Source organism: Salvia splendens, chromosome 5 (assembly GCF_004379255.2).
Source record: "Salvia splendens isolate huo1 chromosome 5, SspV2, whole genome shotgun sequence".
In the NCBI taxonomy this organism is placed as follows: domain Eukaryota; kingdom Viridiplantae; phylum Streptophyta; class Magnoliopsida; order Lamiales; family Lamiaceae; genus Salvia; species Salvia splendens.
Genome location: NC_056036.1, coordinates 2,277,427 through 2,295,957, shown reverse-complemented (window position 1 = coordinate 2,295,957; position 18,531 = coordinate 2,277,427). Strand labels below are relative to the sequence as shown.

General features: G+C 39.6%; 2 protein-coding genes across 2 annotated transcripts; one reads left to right on the top strand and one right to left on the bottom strand.

The window, feature by feature from the left end:
• Positions 1 to 482: 482 nt before the first annotated feature.
• LOC121804719 (guanosine nucleotide diphosphate dissociation inhibitor 1-like) lies at positions 483 to 5,110 on the bottom strand. Its single transcript, XM_042204357.1, has 13 exons — positions 4,808 to 5,110; positions 4,282 to 4,344; positions 4,119 to 4,202; positions 3,918 to 4,025; positions 3,605 to 3,777; positions 3,135 to 3,246; positions 2,944 to 3,024; positions 2,717 to 2,779; positions 2,109 to 2,210; positions 1,755 to 1,879; positions 1,097 to 1,307; positions 934 to 1,008; positions 483 to 800 (listed from the first exon to the last, which is right to left on the bottom strand). Exons 1-13 carry the CDS (start codon positions 4,892 to 4,894, stop codon positions 750 to 752), a joined length of 1,335 nt encoding a protein of 444 aa, XP_042060291.1. The 5' UTR covers positions 4,895 to 5,110; the 3' UTR covers positions 483 to 749.
• Positions 5,111 to 13,751: 8,641 nt separating this feature from the next.
• LOC121804479 (ankyrin repeat protein SKIP35-like) lies at positions 13,752 to 17,317 on the top strand. Its single transcript, XM_042204034.1, is given in 4 exon segments — positions 13,752 to 14,473; positions 14,476 to 15,112; positions 15,566 to 15,998; positions 16,333 to 17,317. Coding segments are annotated over 4 exon segments (1,944 nt in total). The 5' UTR covers positions 13,752 to 14,415; the 3' UTR covers positions 17,149 to 17,317.
• The last annotated feature ends 1,214 nt before the right edge of the window (positions 17,318 to 18,531 follow it).

The window sequence follows — 18,531 nt, the reverse complement described above, 5'->3', positions numbered from 1 at the left end:
CATTTAATTCACTAAACATCATTTTCATGAACGTTGTGCCCAAAAGAATGTTTCACTTATAGTGAAATGAAGAGAGTAGTAGTTAACTATAGTATTTTTTTTTATCAAATCTTATTTTTTTGAAAATGAGAAATGGCCAACAAATCCACATGCTCAAGCACACATGTGCTTCATGTGCTTACCACCCAACATTTACAGAATTATAGCACTTTAGCTTAATATTGTTAACGATTTATTAGACATAATTAATCTTGGGTGTGTTTTTGTATATTAACATCTCTTTCCACATTACATAACCTCGAAGGTGGATTGGCATTTTCTTAGAAAAAGCATGCCTTCACAATGGTACTGTGATTTAAAGAATCTGACGTATATATTTTGAAATTAGATTACAGGATAGTTTTATCAATGCAAAATAGCATAGATGTGAAAATACTAAGGCGTGATAAAAAAAATCACAAATACTAGAAGAAAAGAGTCTGTTGTGATGCAAGAAGAGGGGGTTGGATAAGTTAATAAGACAGACTGATAACATACAACGACCTGAATATATAACCACGAGACTCAGACCGGTCGCAAAGAGGGTCGGAGGCTCAGAGACCCATACTCATGATACCATCAACAAATGTCACTGTGATACCAACAAATGAAACAATTCAAGCAGACATCATTTCTTCGATTTTATATGGCAAATTCTTCTATCCATGTGACATTACTAGGATAAAAGCATAGAACAAGCAGTAGCATTCTCATTCTTCAGCAGCACTTGCAGCACTTAAGTCAACATTAAGATCCAGAACCTGAAAAAAGCGAGGAAATGGTCATGTTTAGACATCTGAGTCATTATCCACATTAAACAGAACACCATGACAATGGTACAGATTAAGTCCTGTTTTAAAAAGAAAGGCATAGGTTGGGAGATTCAATTCTTACCTTTCCTGTAATCAAGGTGTACATGTTCAGCACATCATCGACGGTGGACTCAAAGTGAGTGGTAGCATCATAACTCTGTCATGCACAGTTATGTAAGTACATAGAAAGGAACCTAACTTATCAAGGAGTACTTATTTTCAGATAAATTTATCAACAAACTTACTGTTGATATGAAGCAATTGTCTAGAGAAGGCTCGTTGACTGGTTCAAATCGGTCATAAGTCTCAAAGAATATCTCATCCACAGGTCCTAAAAGATCAATACCAGGTTTGAGTTCACTCTGGGGGTTATCGGTTTCTGCTTCAGTCGAGACAAAAGCAATGTACTTCCCTTTCGGGGCAACATTGTGAGAATATGAGCAGCAGAACAGATACCTAGAAAGCCAAAAAGACCATCGGATGTTAAGAAACATCACAGTTCGTATGGCAGGATAATGTTGACTTGGAACAACTCACATGAAAACATGTAAAGATGAAAACAGCTCACATGAAAGATAAAATTACACTTATGAAATCAGTTGGTTATTGTATCCAAATCATAATGTTTATGCACTAATGTTTTCTGCTAAGTGCCTATACCATTTTGGCTTCTCTCTAGGGGTGCAAAGGTGGCCACGAAGACAAATTTTACAACACTGAAGCATCCAAAGTTCAATTTAACCATAATTTACATGCAATAAAAGTACCAATTACATCTTTAAATTTTGCATCTCTTATACCATCAATCATGACAGTGGAAATGATTTACAGGTTGCAATGTTAGGGTTGCAAATTTCAATTTAACCATAATTGACAGGTTGCAATGTCAGGGTAATGACTTACATGTCTGATTTGCGACCCAACTGCTTTTGGGGTAGAATAACTTGTGCTGAATTGGAATCATTGGTGTTTGGAATTGGGTGGCTCATGATAGCAATAGCTCTAGCTACTTTGCCAACCTTCCTAACCTATAACAGCAAACATGTTATTGTTAATGAAGAAACCATTCGAAGAAGAAACGAGTAAAACAAAGAGCTTGGTTCAGCAACTAATCAGCACTAATGTCATACACTCTACTTGTTGAAGTATGATACCACTTCTCAAAAGATTTTATATATCAAATAGGTATACACATTAAATAAAGTAATCAAAAACGTTGTAAACAAAACATGGGTGTCAAAAATAGAAGGAAATTACCTTGTTTGAAAGGTAGGAGGGATCACATACAACTTTTTTGCACTTAGCTGTTTCCCCTTCTGATGTAACACCACACACCTTGCCTTCCTCATCAAACTCAACCTGGAATCAACAAAAAAATATAAATAATGCAAGTGCAGACAAAATGCATTTTTGACAGCCAAAAACAGAAGACCAACTTCACTTTAAAATCAAAAAACAACTTAGCAAAAGTGGAAGTACACAGAATATCTAAGGGAAAAGACTGACAAGGCTTATTGTCAGATAAGGTCAAGGTTTATGGTTTACTCGAGCAGTGACTCTATATGAATTATATCGAGCCTCAGTCTTCAGTTTAGGAGTACAATATTCAATATGTGCACAGTCTGAAGTGCAAAAAATCCAATTAAACAAATTATTCAACCTATTTTGAGCCTAGTCTTCTGGAAAAAAAACGTCAAGTTATTTCAGCCAGAGTTTCAGTTCAAGAAAGTAGTACATATTTGTTCAACACAAACTACTTTTGTCAATATGCTGACAAACATTTTCCCATTAGGTGAGGAATAAAAATGGTGAGGATCTTGAACAGTAACCCAAGGATGAGGAATGAAAAATGTGTGAATAATTACCTTGCACTCAGGTTTGTTCAGCATGTAGGTTCCACCATATACAGCACTTAGACGAGCAAATGCCTGGTCACAAGTAACAGCAACGAAACTTAAATAACAAGGTGCATATATATTTAGGGTAAGGACTTGGAAGATAGGAATTTTGAAATGGATATTGAGTAAGAAGATGGAAATAAAACAAAAGCAAAATATGAATTCAGGAACAGACAGGGAGGTTTGAGATAGACCTGGGGAAGCTCTCCAAGGCCGTACAAAGGATAGATATATGGTGATCCTCCAGCAAAACGTGCTAGAGACTCTGCATAAAGCTATAGTTCAAAAGGAAATATTAGTGACAAGTCATGTATTACTGTCTTCAGTCTTGTAAACAAACAAACAACAAAGAACCGAACACTTGTTTCAGGAAGACAAGAATCACCTTCATTCTTTTAATGGTATCCAATGCTGGTTCATTCAAGTAATTGTCATCTCTATGGAGAGCTAGTGCATGACCAATGAAGTCAACAGTGTTGTCATCAAGGCCATACTTTCTGCATGGATTTTGATAAACAAGATGTTTAGATGATTGCAAGAAAATTCAATGCACCGCATGACGCAAGCAATTTCCAATGAGAGTTTGCATTTATAAAATTTATGGTTCTAGTCAATATATCAAACTATACGAAGGTTGTTCATGCAAGTTGCTAAAAAAGAAAGATTGCTCTGCTTTTCCTAAAAACCATGGCAGTATACAGCCCGTGATAACAGTGAAAATGAATATTAACACAGGTCCCGATAAACCTTGAGAACAAAATCTTAAACTCATTATACAATACATAAAAACAACAAGTGATGATTCTGAAGTATAAGGCCTTCTGACTGACAAAGCAAAGGTTCTAGAGGGCATACACAATGAGTTCTTTAGTGGTAATTCTTGTCAAATCCATGCCTTCGTGTGTTTTAGGATCGTTTTCTTTGTAATCTTGGACATAAATGAAAAATTTCCTTGCACGCCTCTTTTCAAAGATGCCCATGAGTGGAGATTTCAGAGCCTCCATATCAGTTGCAGGCACCTTATGAATCTAGTGCATTAAATTTACCAAATAATTCAATCAGTATTTTTGTTATTGTATAAATAATAATGTATCTGCAGGAATCTGGAACACAAATGTGGATAGAAACAAATGCAAATATATCTGAAAGACTAAAAGCAGTATGTTACCTTCCCTTTGTTGTACACAAAGCTTCCATCAACAGCTTTGAAGTACAAATACTTAGTTACATCAGTGTGAATAAGGACGCGAACAAGAGCACCGTTTGCCATAATATACTGAAGTAAATGAAGGCAGCAGCATTAGAAAATCAAGCAGCACTAACGGATTCAAAGGACATACAACAGTGTATGCAATACAAAGTTACAGACCTTAGGGATCATATCGACATTATAATCTCTGCTAGCACCCAAGTTAGCTGGAGGCTTGTCACTTCCCCTAAACCTCTTCCAAAGCTGAGTGTTCAACAAGATTGAAAAGTAAGATTGTGGGCAGGAGAGCTGGAATCTATTTCAAAGTGGAGAAGAAGAGCACCTGAATAAGATTAAGTGAAGTCGACTCCCCACCATAGTAGTCATTGCGATCCATGTGCAGCACCTATTAGCAAAGACCACGAAACATGAAGCTCATTAGACGATTGAAATGCACTTGTTGTAAGGTTGATAAGACTGGTTTGGACTAGGAGGGTCTTTGAGAAAGAGGAAGACTCACTTATTAACATTAACACAATACTGGCATAGGAAATTAACTTATCATATAGCATTAAGCTGAAAGTTTGCAATTCAAATTCAAAGACATCATATACACCCTTGATTTGCAAGGAATTCAAGTGAAATACAATCACTGATCGCTTTTTTAAAAATCATAAAATTTACAGCTCGCAATAGCGGGAACACTCAATGCCACTAGATAAAACACCAAATCCATGCCACTAGATAAAACACCAAATCCATTCTGCGACTCCAATTCAGTTGCCAAAAATGATATAGCAAACCGCTAAAGATTAAGCATTTTAATCATCAACTGGAGCAATATATTGAAACTTAACGTAAACGGAAACCTTAAGGCCATCGACGGAGAGAAGACCGCTGAGGATGCATTCCTTGAGACCGGTTCCGAGCACTATCACATCGTACTCTTCATCCATCTTGATTTCCGAGTCTGAAACTTAACCAATCTGAACAGAAACTGAAAATTGACCAATTCGGGCGCAGATCAACAGGATCGATGATTTGGGGCAAAATGACTAGGGTTTTCTCCGAGATTCCGATGAGCTGAGATTTTCTTCAATTTTAATCCGAATACATAAATATGGAAGAAGCTGCACAGCAGCACACTAAGAGCGTCCACATGGAGAGCATGCTCCGTCCGTCCGTGCCGCTGGCAAGGACACGCTTGTCTGCCGCTGCGCTCTTGCCGCTGACACGGACGTGTCTGTGCTAGCGAGCAGGACGACTTGTCATGTTTCTATTGACAGTTGACATTTTCTTTTATTTTTTTTAAAAAAATCGACAATAATACCAAAAATTAAAAAAATATATTTTCGGATTCTCAAAAATATACAGATTTTATTACAATTTTTTTGAAATTTTTTTTGAAAATTTAAAAAAAAAATAATCCCAAAATCATATATAAATACACACATTCATCATCCATTTAGGCGAAATTCGGCCACGAGTAGTGGGTTTTTTTTAATTTTATGCATTTAATTATGTAATTTTTAATTTTTAGGATTTTAATTATGTAATTTTTAAGACTTTAATTATGTAATTTTTAATTTCTAGGACTTTAATTATGTAATTTTTAATTTTTTTGTAATTTGTAATATTATTTCGGTTATTTTTAATGAATTTTAATTTTGTGAAAATGTTTTTATTTAAATTGAATAATGGAATGGTGGGGTCCTTGTGCTCGTCATGCGGAAGAGCACGGATGTGAGTGTTGTGCTCTTGCCTAAAAGCAGGAAGTAAAAGTGGGGTCGGGCCCACATCCGTGCTCGTTGACAAGAGCACGGATATGAATACTCTAGACGTTGTAGTTTTGCGAAAAAATTTTAACTGGAATTATCTTTTCTCACGCTGAAAGGGTAGGCAGTACTTATAAAATTTAATTTACTCTTTATATCTAATTAAATGGATCAGTCTGCTATTAACCTATAATAATCGTGGAATATTTAGGCCATCCGCAACGCTATCTCTTATCCGTCTCTTAACCGTTTCATTCCTTAACTATTCATGGGCCCCACTGTACTTTTCACTCCATCTCTTATCCGTCTTTTAACCATCTCTTAATTTACTATTCATTCAGTTTCATTTTTTTTTCAACAAATTCAATTAATAAAAAACACACTTCATTAAATAAAATAAAAATACAACTTAACATCCTAAAAAAATAGATAATTAAATTCGTGGCAAAATAAATTTAAAAAAAAACATAATTTAAAATACAGTTTTAGAAATTAAAAAAACTACTCCGCCGGTGAATCATCTCCCGAAGGCGGTAGCAGTGCACTCAAGCTGCCTGGAGGCGGAATACCAATTTGTCTTGTCATATACTCAATTCCGGCAAGATGAGCTTGGTATTGTGGAGGCGTCATGCGGGAAGTGTCCGCCATCGTGGCGGTCAAGTACATGGACAATAGGGTGTTCGAGCCCGAGCCCGCCTGGCTTGATTCGCCTCGGCCGCTCAGCCGCCTTGGTCCCTTGCGGCTGACGGCGCACACGGGAGGACCCCCCCGGCATTGTCTGTCGTGCCCTCAACCTCCTGCGAGGCAGCATCTTGTGCGGCGCTGCCCGAACCGCCCCCACTAGAAGAGTATTGGCCACCCGCCGTGTGCCCGAGCTGGACCACACACCGCCGGCCCACCTTTACTCATCTTTGACGGCCTCCCAGACATCGACATGTCTGAATTCTTTGCCGGTGTCGTCGAAGTAGACTCGCAAAGCCAATCTTAGAATGTCGGCTCCTGTGGTTCCGCTTTGATAATGAGCCGCTTCGTTCTTGTAGATGCCGCAAAATTTTTTGACCTCCCTGTTGACTCGGTCAAAGTGAGCGTGGAGCATATTCAATGTGCGGCGGCGGGACCCTCTTGGCTTGATCTCGTAGTAGGCCTCGGTGACCTTTATCCCGAAAGGACTTCCGGGATTGTTGATTCCCGACGAAGGGATCGTACGAGACGCTGATCCAGGCGTTGTACACCGCCATCGTGTCCTTGCGGCTGTACGGATGCCGGCCTATATCCTCATCCTCATCGGTCGCCTCCGCCTCTTCCTCCACGGCGTCGAATGCCCAGGAGCTTCCACCTCCTCGTCCTCCTTCCGGATGGGGTTCATCCGGATAATTCTCCCGAATTTGGGATAATCCTTGCGAATACCTCGGTGCGGAGGGACGAGCCTATACATCCACATCAAAATGGGGTGGTTGGTACCCCCGGAGTCGACGAGCCATGAGTACCCGGCGTAGACGAACCGGAACCGGAACCACCCAACACGTTGTACATGCTCCCCAGTCGCCAAACGAGTTGATGTCAAACCCGCCGGAGTCGCCACCGCCAGAGTTTCCGTCGCCGGACATTTTGTGATGAGAGGTTAGATGAAAATTGGAGAGAAAATGGAGATGATTTGGAGGATTTGATGTGTATTTGTTTTTTAAATGAGACTGAAATAGGAGTATATATAGAGTAAAAAAAAGGAAAACGGACGAAAAACGGTAATATTACCATTTTTTATTTTTTATTTATTTATTTATTTTTAATTAAATTCGAATTAAAAAAAAAAAGATTTATTGGGTCAGCGTGACGAAGCCCACTCGCGGACCGGCGAGTGGGCGTCACGCAAGGTGCCGGAGCGCGCCACGTCGCGCAAGCGCGTGGCGAGACAGCCCGCGAGGTGTCTCGGTGGGACGGGCGTCTCAGCGAGACCGGGACGAGATGGGCGCTGCTACTCCTCTCGGCGGGACGAGATACGAGCCACACGAGACACGTTGCGGGTGGCCTTATACTCTCATATTCTTACTATACTTATAATGTTTTTATCAATTATATTAAGAGTTAGTAATACTATATAGTATAATGTTTTATGTAAGATAAAAATATTTTATTATCTATATACTATGGTCAAACTGAATAATGTAATAAAAACAAATAAATAGTTATTGACATGCTACTCGAATTCGATCAGAACCTAAAGCGAACCCAATCCGAAAATTGTGTCCTTGTCTGATCGATTCATTCTGTACATAATGAAAATATATTTTGTATATAATGAAAATATGAATTAATCATTAATTAGTTTTGAATACGTAGGTCAATATTAGTCCTACTAGATGCGCGGGCCCCACTGCAGAGAGCCACGATTCGCGGCTGAGGGCCGAGAGCCACGAGGGAGCCGCGGCCCTCCACTGCAGATGGCCACAAAACAGCCGCGAAAAATTATTATTTTTTTTTTATTTTCGAAAAATCTTTTATAAATACTACCATTTCCATTTCCATTTTTTCCACTCCATTTTACACTTCAACACCACAAAATCCTAATTAAAATCCTACAAAAGATGCAAGGTGGAGATGGTGATTCCCCGGGGTATGGAGACTCGGGATACGACAACTTCCCAAATCAGATGTGGAGTCCACAATCTCCACAATACCGGGTTCAGTCGTCCTCCCTACAGCAGTGGTAGCGACTCACGTGCATTCGACCTGAATGACGATGTGTTGGAGGAGCCCCCTCGACAATGTCGAGGCGCCATCGCCCGCAGGGCCAACAAGCCGCCATCCGGGAAGCTAGAAACGCATCTCAAGTCCCTGCTGCGAGCGCGTCAGCACCGCGCTCATCACCGACCGCGGCGTTGGCTCAAACACTGGAGGTGCAGATGATGAAGCAACTTGGGGATAACTTGTCCTTGTACGAGAAGTCGACAGACCCTCTCACCAAGAAGATGTGCTACGACCTCATTCTTAGATTGAGGTCGAAGCTGGGGTGGGCCGATGGGTCGGAGACGGGTGGAGCTAGCGGCAGTGGGGCAGTGGGGGTGGTGATGAAGACGTGCCGGATTCCGATGACGCAACCGAGTAGGAAGGGTGGCGTCTTTTTGTGTAGTGTTTTGTAAAAAAATTCGTTGTATAATTTTCCTCTATCTATAATATGACGAAAATTTGTCTTTAATTCACTTTTTTATTAAATTATGTTTATTTTCCAAATTATTAGGCTAATTAAATTTGTTGTAGTTAAATTTACAAATATAATTAAAAAAGTAAACAAATTAAATTTTTTTTTGGAGAGGGCCACATTTCGTGGCCCTTGTTGTTTTTGTTTATTTACCATTTGCGGAGGGCCATGGAGAGCCACATTTCATGGCCGGGCTAACTTTGGTGGCCTTAAAGGGCCACCATTGTGGACACTCTTACAAATGCCTGATTCTGAAAAATGGAATAATATATTTGGTGGAAAGTGGAAATGGGATAATATATGACAATTGATGCCTAGGGCATCCACAGTAGCAGACTAGCGGTTAGGGTGTGCGTTCGTCCACTACTGGACCCGGCTAACGGACGATGGATGAACGGGACGGACGAGCGGTCGGGCGTCGGTGGGGGCCGTTAGCCGATCGCTCGCCGATCGTCCGTCCGCTGTTGTGGTGACGCGATCGGCGTCCGCATTTTTCCAATTTTTTTCTTTAACTCTATATATACGTCTCGTTGCACTTCATTTCATTCGCACCACTTGTATTAACTAGTTTATCTTCCTTCTCTCTTCATTTCCCATTTGGTCTGTAGATAAAAAATGGCTAGCGATGGGGATGCTCCCGACTCGCGGCGAATTAATGAAGAGGTGGGGCTTATACGTCCACGGAGATAAATCGGTTAGTGCAAGAGCACTTGCGCCAGCAGCAACATCAGTAGCAGCCTAAGGTCCCTCGCCCCATCCATCATCGAACAGTGGTCCCCTACGACCACCTCGGTGCCCACCAACGGTTGTTTGACAACTACTTCGCTGAGTAGCCGCGGTTTGGGGAGACCTTTTTTCCGGCGGCGTTTTAGGATGCACCGGCCGCTATTTTGAGTATTGTGAACGCTTTAGAGCATCAGTACAAGTATTTCCGGTTCAGGGAGGATGCGAGTGGTCGACCCGGTCACTCGCCCATACAGAAGTGCACTGCTGCAATCGAGCAGTTGGCCTACGGAGGAGCGGCCGACATGTTCGACGAGCACCTTCACATAGGCGAGACGACTGCCCGCGAGTGTTTGGAGAATTTTTGTTGGGGCATCATTCACTTATTGGGGATATGTATCTTCGAAAGCCTACCCCCGAAGACTGCCAAGGTCTGATGGAAATGCACGGGTCGGTGCACGAGTTTCTCGGAATGTTGGGAAACATAGATTGTATGTATTGGGAATGGAAGAACTGCCCTACTGCCTGGAAAGGGATGTACACGATCGGGTTCAAATGCAAGAATCCCATGATTATCCTCGAAGCCGTAGCTCACTACTGGCTATGGATTTGACATGCGTATTTTGGGGTGGTAGCCGGGTCGAACAATGACGTCAACATCCTCCAGTCGTCGCCCCTTTTCAACGAGCAGTGCATGGGCGTTGGTCCGACCATCAGTTTTATCGCCAACGACAACCAGCACGATATGAGCTACTATTTGGCCCGTCTTTGCGAAGACGATCAGATGTCCAACAGATCCAAAGAAGATTTACTTTGCGCAACGACAAGAGGCGGTGCGCAAGGATGTGGAGCAGACATTTGGTGTCCTCCAGGCTCGATGGGCGGCGGTGAATGGTCCAACACGTTTGTGGTATGATGACTGCGTTGCTGATGTCATGTACGCATGTATTATCATGCACAACACGGTCGTCGAAAAGGAAGGTGCGGAACTGACTGATTGGGCGGGCCAATGAAGATGCTGCTAGTCCAAGCCACGGTGTGGCCACCGCCAATGTACTAATGGGATGCCTCGGGGGACGCTGATAGGGTCAAAGCATTTGCCGATCTTCAATAACAAGAAGCCCATATTAGACTCCAGTAAGATATAATTGAAGAGTTATGGGCGCGGAGGAGTGCACGTTGATACCTATAATGTAATTTGTTTGAATCGTTGTTTTTTTTAATTGTACTATCTAAATTTGTTTTTATTTAATGAAATTATTATTACACTTTCTCCGTCCGTTTTCGTGTCGAACTTTTAAGTCCGTATTTGTGAATTTGTTTTATTGGCTAGGGCGTCGGCTAGTCCTAATTCTAGGTTGTTATTGTGATGTGGTTAGTTCTAGTGATATGACAGGCTGTTGGTTAGTCCTAGTGATGTGGCAGGATGTGTACGTGGTTAGTCCTATTGCTAGACTGTTGGTTAGTCCACACAATCGTGGATGCTCTTGAGGAATGGCAAACACTAATCACCAAGCACGGCGCTGTGATGGACAATGCATATGTCGCCTCTGCAAAGATGCATGAGAAAAGCATGCGGATGGGTAATTTAATATCGTGGTCAGCCACGTGTCTAATCTAATTCTCTTTACTTTTTATAGTTTCTTCTTTCATTCATGTATTTCTACTCTCTCTTTCAGTGGATTTTGACTAATATTAAAACAATTCAAATTTTGTCTTCGAAGTCTTGGATAACTATTCTTATGGAATTGGTTCTTCCCACTCGGTTGATAGCTAGTCCGCAATAACTATTCTTATGGAATTGGTTCTTCATCAACTCCCCCATGCATCGCGGCCAACCAGCAACTTTCATATAGAGTAGAGTCACCGAAAACTAAAGCTTGCATAGCATATTAACCCTAAGCAGATAATACCAAAATGATTTTCAGGTGCTACTTCGGCATATATGAAGATCAAGTTGTTGCCATTTCCTAAAAGACACAACGTTTTTTGAAAGAGATTATTGATCGCTATAATGAGTTATGGGCCTAAAGCATTGCTAAGCACACCAGTCATATATGATTCGAACCCACTTCAAAAGGGTCCGTCCACAAACTCTAAGTTATGCATCATCTACAACAATGCTGATGATGGATAAAAGAGCTGATCGAACCAAGCATATATACTCCAAGAGGCATTGAGCATTTTCTAAGATGAAATGAGGAACCTTTGGGAGTGTTCGGTTTGCAAGATTGTATTCGGGATTAAATTTGTAGTGTATTTGGTTCATGAGATTCAACCTCACAACTCAATCTTAGATGAATAATCATGAGATAATTAGTCATAGCTAGCCCCTTATGACTAAAATAATCTCATAATTCAATCCTAAATTGTATCTTGGTACTGTTTTATCTTGGTCAAATACCCCTTTTCACATCTTCTAACCCTCCAATATTTATATATGTATATATAAACGTATTTCAAAATATTCACTAATCACCCCATTGTTAAATTTCGATATTACTCTGTATATGATTTTGCTATTAATGAAGATTTAATATTTTTGTATTTGATTTAGTACTGTGAATAATATTTTAATTTTGTCAAATACTTGAAATTTAAGTGTTTTTTTTGCCGGCACAAATATACTGAAAATAAAGATAAGGAATTGAACAATTTTATAGAACTATAGATAAAATATTAAAAGGTGGATTATAATGAAATTAAGCCAAGGTATAAATAAAGTATAGTGATGAGTTTAGAAAGAAATGCAGTATCATATATTGGCATCTTTAATTTCGACGTCTTAATTTTGACTTGTCGGTTAAATTTATACCAACGTGTGCAATAATTAAATAGACACAAATTACACCAACATGGGGAATAATTAAATGCTCCCTCCGTCCACAAAAAATAGGGCACTTTGTGAATGACACGGGTTTTAATGTAGAATTGGTAAGTAAGAGAAAAGGAAAAAAAGTAGTAAAAGAGAAGTTGTGTTAGTTGAATGTGGGGTTCATATTATTAGTAAGAGAGAAGGAAAAAAAGTAAAAGAGAAATTGTTAAAAACTTTCATTTTTTAAATGTGTCCCATTTTTCGTGAACAACTAAATATGATAATTATGTCCTATTTTTTTGAACAAATTGAATACTATACAAAAATTGGAAATTGAAAAGATGATGCGTCTCTATCAATTCTGTGTTACTTGGTGTGAGAGGAAAAGGTACCCAAAATAATTTAATTAAATTAAAAGAAGGCCAAGTTTTTATTTTTAGTGAATACCCAGGAATTTGATGATAGGTAGAGAAAATAAGTTTATGAATTTTTTAATTTTGAGTGACCCATAAAATCAATGGTTTCCAAAATCACGATTTTAACTTCACAAATAGTAGTAGTAGTATTTGAACAAATAAAGTGATGAAATATTTGTAATATACTACTCCATATTATTGCCATATACGTAGGCATTTGAATTAAAAATAGTTAATGATTGGTGATGCTACTTGGTGGTGGATGAAATATGAATATGGACAAATGCAGACATTAAATAAATGAAAATGCATTTTGGTCTTCACATGTAGGCCCACCAAAAAATTAGATGCATCACTCAATTAAAAAGGGAAAGTAACAATATAATTGAAACAATTGAAATGATTAATTTACATATTTTCACAAGATTTATATGGTTATGGTGCATTCTAAATCACGTTTGATTTCATAGTGATATTAACATGATAGCCATCGAATCTCTGAATTTGTAAAACAATTAAATAATTTAAATTAGTTTTAAATACACATACGGTTTATGAAAAAACCATAATGATTGAGAATCAGATTCTATTTTCTTTTTCTTCTTTGTGATTTATTATCACTTGTAGATAATCTTCCTTTTTTATTTAATTGTTTTCAACAAATTATATATTACTACTAATGTTTTGTTATTTTTTACGGTACGTTAACGTGCAACAAAAACCCTAATTCATTTTCTACTTTATAAATTAATATTATAAAAAGTTGAAAATCAAGAGAAAAATGAAAAATGGGAAGAAATTGAAAAGTGGTGACGGGTAAAAAACAGCAATTTTGATGAACAAAAAAAAAACAGTACAAAACAAAGGAGCTGAGGAGTGAGAAGAACCATACACAGATATTCAGCCTCAACCACCAACATGGCTTCTCTCTCTACTTCTCTCCTTTCATAATTTTTTAGGTTTGTTTCTCTCTCTTTCTCGGGGGATGGAATTGTTTATGCAATATCTTTGATTCTTGTAGATTTATTCTGTTTGATTTATGTATTCCAGTATTCCGAGTTGCGTTGATTAAATTTTGTTCCGTCATCATTTCGGTAATTACTTTTCATCTTTTAGGTAATTTTTTTCGTTGATTAGTGTGAAATTCGTGGCTATAGGAATTTGGTAGAGGGATCTGCGCTTCTTATATATTTGGAGGTGAAGGGTACTTTATTTTGGAGATGATTTTCGTATGATTCAAGGCTGAATTTGTCATCGGAATCTGGTTTTTGCCATTTTGGGCGTGTAAATTTATTGCCTTTTTTTGTTTGTGGAGAAGGGTTTTGATCCCTGAACAGGTATATCTATCCCCCTTTTCCGGTAGGATTTTTTTAATAGTCCATAAAGAAGGAAATTAGGAAGTATAGATTTGGGATTTCCTGTGCCGGAAGTTATCAGACATTAATGTCTGAGTTTTTCTATGGAAGTATAGGAATGGGTGAAAGTTGGAAAACTGAGGTTGTATGAAGTTATTTTAGCTACCTTTTCCAGTCTTGTTACGAACTTGAGGCCAATGGAAACAAAGAAGGTGACTGTATTCGGTATAGAAGGTGGGGCTGGAAGTGATATTAACGCAAAGGGTTAGACATTGAGAATCAGATCAATATGGATGAGCCTCACTGTTCTGAGATTGAAATGATGGAAATGGAAACGGCTGAGACTGAGATATCGAGGATGTGCAATGAGGGGGAACATGGATCTGAAATTGTTGGCTTTAGCTCTGAGAAGTGCGAGGGAAGAAGCCATAGAAATGTGGTTTTCTCTAGAGAAGCTCCTCTTGTCGTTAAGGAAGATGCCAGCATTAGCTCTTGTAGCTGTGGAGCTGAGAAACTGAAATCCAGATTAGCTGCTTCTGATTCTCTGCCTGGAAAGAGTGGGAGGAAGCTCAGTCGACAAGATAGAATTGAACTAGGTCGATTGTTTCAGGGTGCTGTGAGTTCCCATGACTGGGAGCTTTCTGAGAGTCTGATCTTGTTGGCTGATCCACAGACTCTAAATGATGCACTGTGCATTGCTTTGGATTCAGTCTGGTTTTTGAGCACACAGCAAGAATTACATGGAATTACTGGATTAATCAAGAAGATTATTGCTAATGGGGCGTATGACTTTACTCGAGCAGCACTCAGGACTTCCTTTCTTGCTTCATGTGTTTCTGCTTGCCAAAGTCACACAATGAGCCTTACTGACACTGTTACTGTAATGGCGCAAAGGTAGTTAAAGGAACCTTTTTCTGCACACACTCATTTATATGTCGGAATGCTCACCCTCCATAAGTATACATTATATTGTTAGTCAGGATTTTTATTATTTTAGTAAATTATTCTTCGTAAGCCAATGGAGTTAGTGGATCGAGTAACTTGGGACTTTAGTCTGTCTCTCTTGCTCTTGAATCTTAAGAAATTAAATTACTGGACTCTCCAAATTTACTTGTACTGTCTGGTGATTTGTTCAGAAAGTAATGGCAACTTTAATGCTAACACTAGTTAACACTATTCCAAACTTTAGTGCTAACACTAGTTAACAATATTATTTTTCCTTCAAGCTAATTTGGATGAATTGCTGCAATAAAATATTCTAACTCACTTTATAATTATGATATCTTGCCTGCTGCTTACTGACCTTCTTGCTTATGTTCTGAGCATTTTCACAATCCATACTGGCAGGTTACATGAAAGGCTTCAAGAGTGCAACGGGGATGAAGTCTTGAAGGCTGAAGCTGGCGCTAAAGTTCAGAAATTTACCGAGTGGGCTCTTAAATGTATAAGATTCCATTCTCGCTGCCAGGGAAACAGGGGCAGAGTAGGCCATAATTCTCCTGTTGAGATACAACTACAGCTATCTGCTTTCAAGACCTTCCTGGATCTTGCAGGCAACCATCTTACCGGGAAGGATTTTACTGAAGCGTTTGATGCAGCTTGCTTCCCACTTACCCTCTTCTCTAGCTCATTTGATCCTGGATGGGCATCAGGTATATCAGCTACTGCGATCCAAGGATTACTGGGCATGCTAGTTGAGGGTGGTGCAGACAATGTTAACCAGTGTTTTTTGGAGGCTTCACGTTTTGGGAGTACTGAACTTGTTCGCATTTTATTGCAGGTATCTTTTCTGATGTCTACTGATAAGCAATACTTTTAGGGGGCATTTACTTAGGGATAGGATGGATTGATAAAATAAATCCTACAAGCTAATCCATTGTTTTCTTTGATGGGTTGATTAATTTTGAGCATGTTTGACCATCTTATTTTATAAATAGTCAATTCTAATTTTATCGATAAATTCTACCAGCTCAAACTAGACTCCCCCTTATTCACTAAATGATTGCTGTGAATAAATACTTCATGTATGTTTTTTGTGTTCCCATTTTGGGGAGAACTGTGATGCTTTGAGTTGTTCATGGGTGACATGGTTCATTGCTGTATTTGTGTATTAGATTGCTCAAAGGAACAGCTTGGATGTGGATGTTGATCTGGCCCTGGGCTTTGCTTCACACTATGCTAAAATTGGTACTATGGAATGTCTTGTTGAAGAGGGTAATGCTACGGCTTTCTTGGGTCCTTTGATGAGAGCTGCCGAAAGGGGCTGCATGGCGGTTGTTCAGTGGTTCGTCCAAAGGGGTTGCCGAGACATGGAGCTCTGTCTTGCCCTTACAGCTGCCACTTCACGCAGTCAAGTAGGTGCCGCGTCATATCTTCTCCCTCACGTTCCTCAGCACGTTCTCGCTGCCCTCAGTATCGAAATACTCAAGGCCGCTGGCGAGCGAAGTGGTGGCTCTCTCGAAGGGGTAGCTTTCCTCCTTCACGCAGACTTTCTCGGGGACCCCGTCGCAACCTACGCCGTCACCGACAGCATCGCCAGATCAGAAGACGAGGCGGTCGCCCCTGAGTTGAGGGCGTTTTTGAAAGAACACTGGTCGGACGCCTCCTTCTTGGAGGGACTAAGGGAAGGAGAGGTACACTTCTCAAACCTAGTCCAGATTTTGAGATGGGGCGAGTCGCCGGTTTGTCTGAGGGATCTGCCCGCCCCGCTGAGGGTGGTGATAGCGTACCTGCCTCTGTATAGGGAGTGTGTGAAGGCGGGAGGGCGGCTGTTGTCTCAGAGGCATCGGGGGCAGCTGGTGGAAGCCGCGAGGCGGCTGGAGGGGGTGGTCCTCAATGAGCCCGGGCAAAGGAGAGAACTAATGGCAGTCATGGAGCATCATCTACCTCCATTTTTCATCACTGCTCAAGGTTCAGGTGTAGAAAAATAATGAAATACTTAGAAAGAGAAGAGTGTGTGAAGTGTCTGGGAAAAAAATCTGATCAACATGTTCATTATGCTGATCTGTGCCCAATTCAACCTCATTTGGTGCACTATGGCTTACATAAATCTCCAAGTAATCAATTAACTGTATGGCCATGCTTAATTTTTTACCTGCATATTGGTGTTGCTATCTTTTTTTTTTCTGTCAGTTTCGAGATTCAAGTAACTTATCTTATTTTTTTCTTTTTTCTTTTTTCTTTTGAGGGATCCAAATAAGTTAAATAACTTAATTACGCAGTTCTAGTTAAAAACTATTCGTGACTAATAAAAATTAACTAGACCTTAATAAGTTATAATTAAATTCTAACTTTAGGCTAATCAATTATCAAGTGATTACAGAATGATGATCAGTTTCATTGTCTCTTGGAGTCTACAAATCGGTAGATTTTGTATAGAGTAAAGGTTTGAATTTTATCAACAACTTTATGTGAGAGCTTTCACAACAGTTATTTTGGTTTGTTTAGTAATTGAATTTCTTTTTAATTATAGGAAGCTGCAATCTACACACTATTAAAGATTCAAAATACTCCATTCATCTCATTCAAAAATGATGGTAAAGATCTTGAATTCGAGCAATAGTATGACACAATCTTTAAAATTTTTGATTCATTTACCTATAAAATTTTTTGCTATATTTATATACATGTATAGCTAGGTGGTGGCGTTAAAGGGCATGAAAGCCAAGAACATGAGGAGGCCGAGAATGAAGATAGGCAGCAGCAGCAGAAGAAGAAACGGTGGCGGCGGAAGCGGCGGAAGCACCAGCGGCAGAATCAGCAGCGACACCGTGAGGCAAGCCAGCAGCACCACCGACTCCAACGTGAAATATTGCCAGATTTTACCTCCATACCCCTGCGAAGACTGCGAGCTCCTCTTTCTCTGCCCCGAAATTCCATCTTTGCCCCTCCCCTTCTTCTTCGAGTAATCATATTCCACATTCATCACCAAGCTCGATCGCCTTCGCTCCGCACCGCTCATCTCTCTCCTAAAAATCCGATCTTTCCTCGCCCCAGCTGCAGCAATTAGGAAGAAATGGATCAATTTTTCAATTTTTGTAGAGATGAATATAAAATGATGAGAAACCAGCCAGAATAAAAGGATGAAGGTATGAAACTATAGTTGTTGTGTTTTTATTGACGAGAGAAAACAAGAACCAATTTTGATTGGAAAAATGTGATGTAGTATGTATATGTCTTGTTTCCTTTTAAGGGTTCGATTATAAGGATGATTTAATATGGATTTTTAAGGAGGTTTTATATCCTTATTTATCAACCATATAGATGAAGAAAATGACTGGGTTCAATGAATGAGCAGTGAAATCAATAATAAG

Coding starts and splice junctions, on each gene's coding strand:
- LOC121804719 (XM_042204357.1), bottom strand. CDS start 4,894: ATGGATGAAGAGTACGATGTGATAGTGCTCGGAACCGGTCTCAAGGAA. Junction 4,345..4,807: donor TCTCCGTCGATGGCCTTAAG/GTTTCCGTTTAC, acceptor CTTTGCTAATAG/GTGCTGCACATGGATCGCAA. Junction 801..933: donor ACACCTTGATTACAGGAAAG/GTAAGAATTGAA, acceptor CGCTTTTTTCAG/GTTCTGGATCTTAATGTTGA.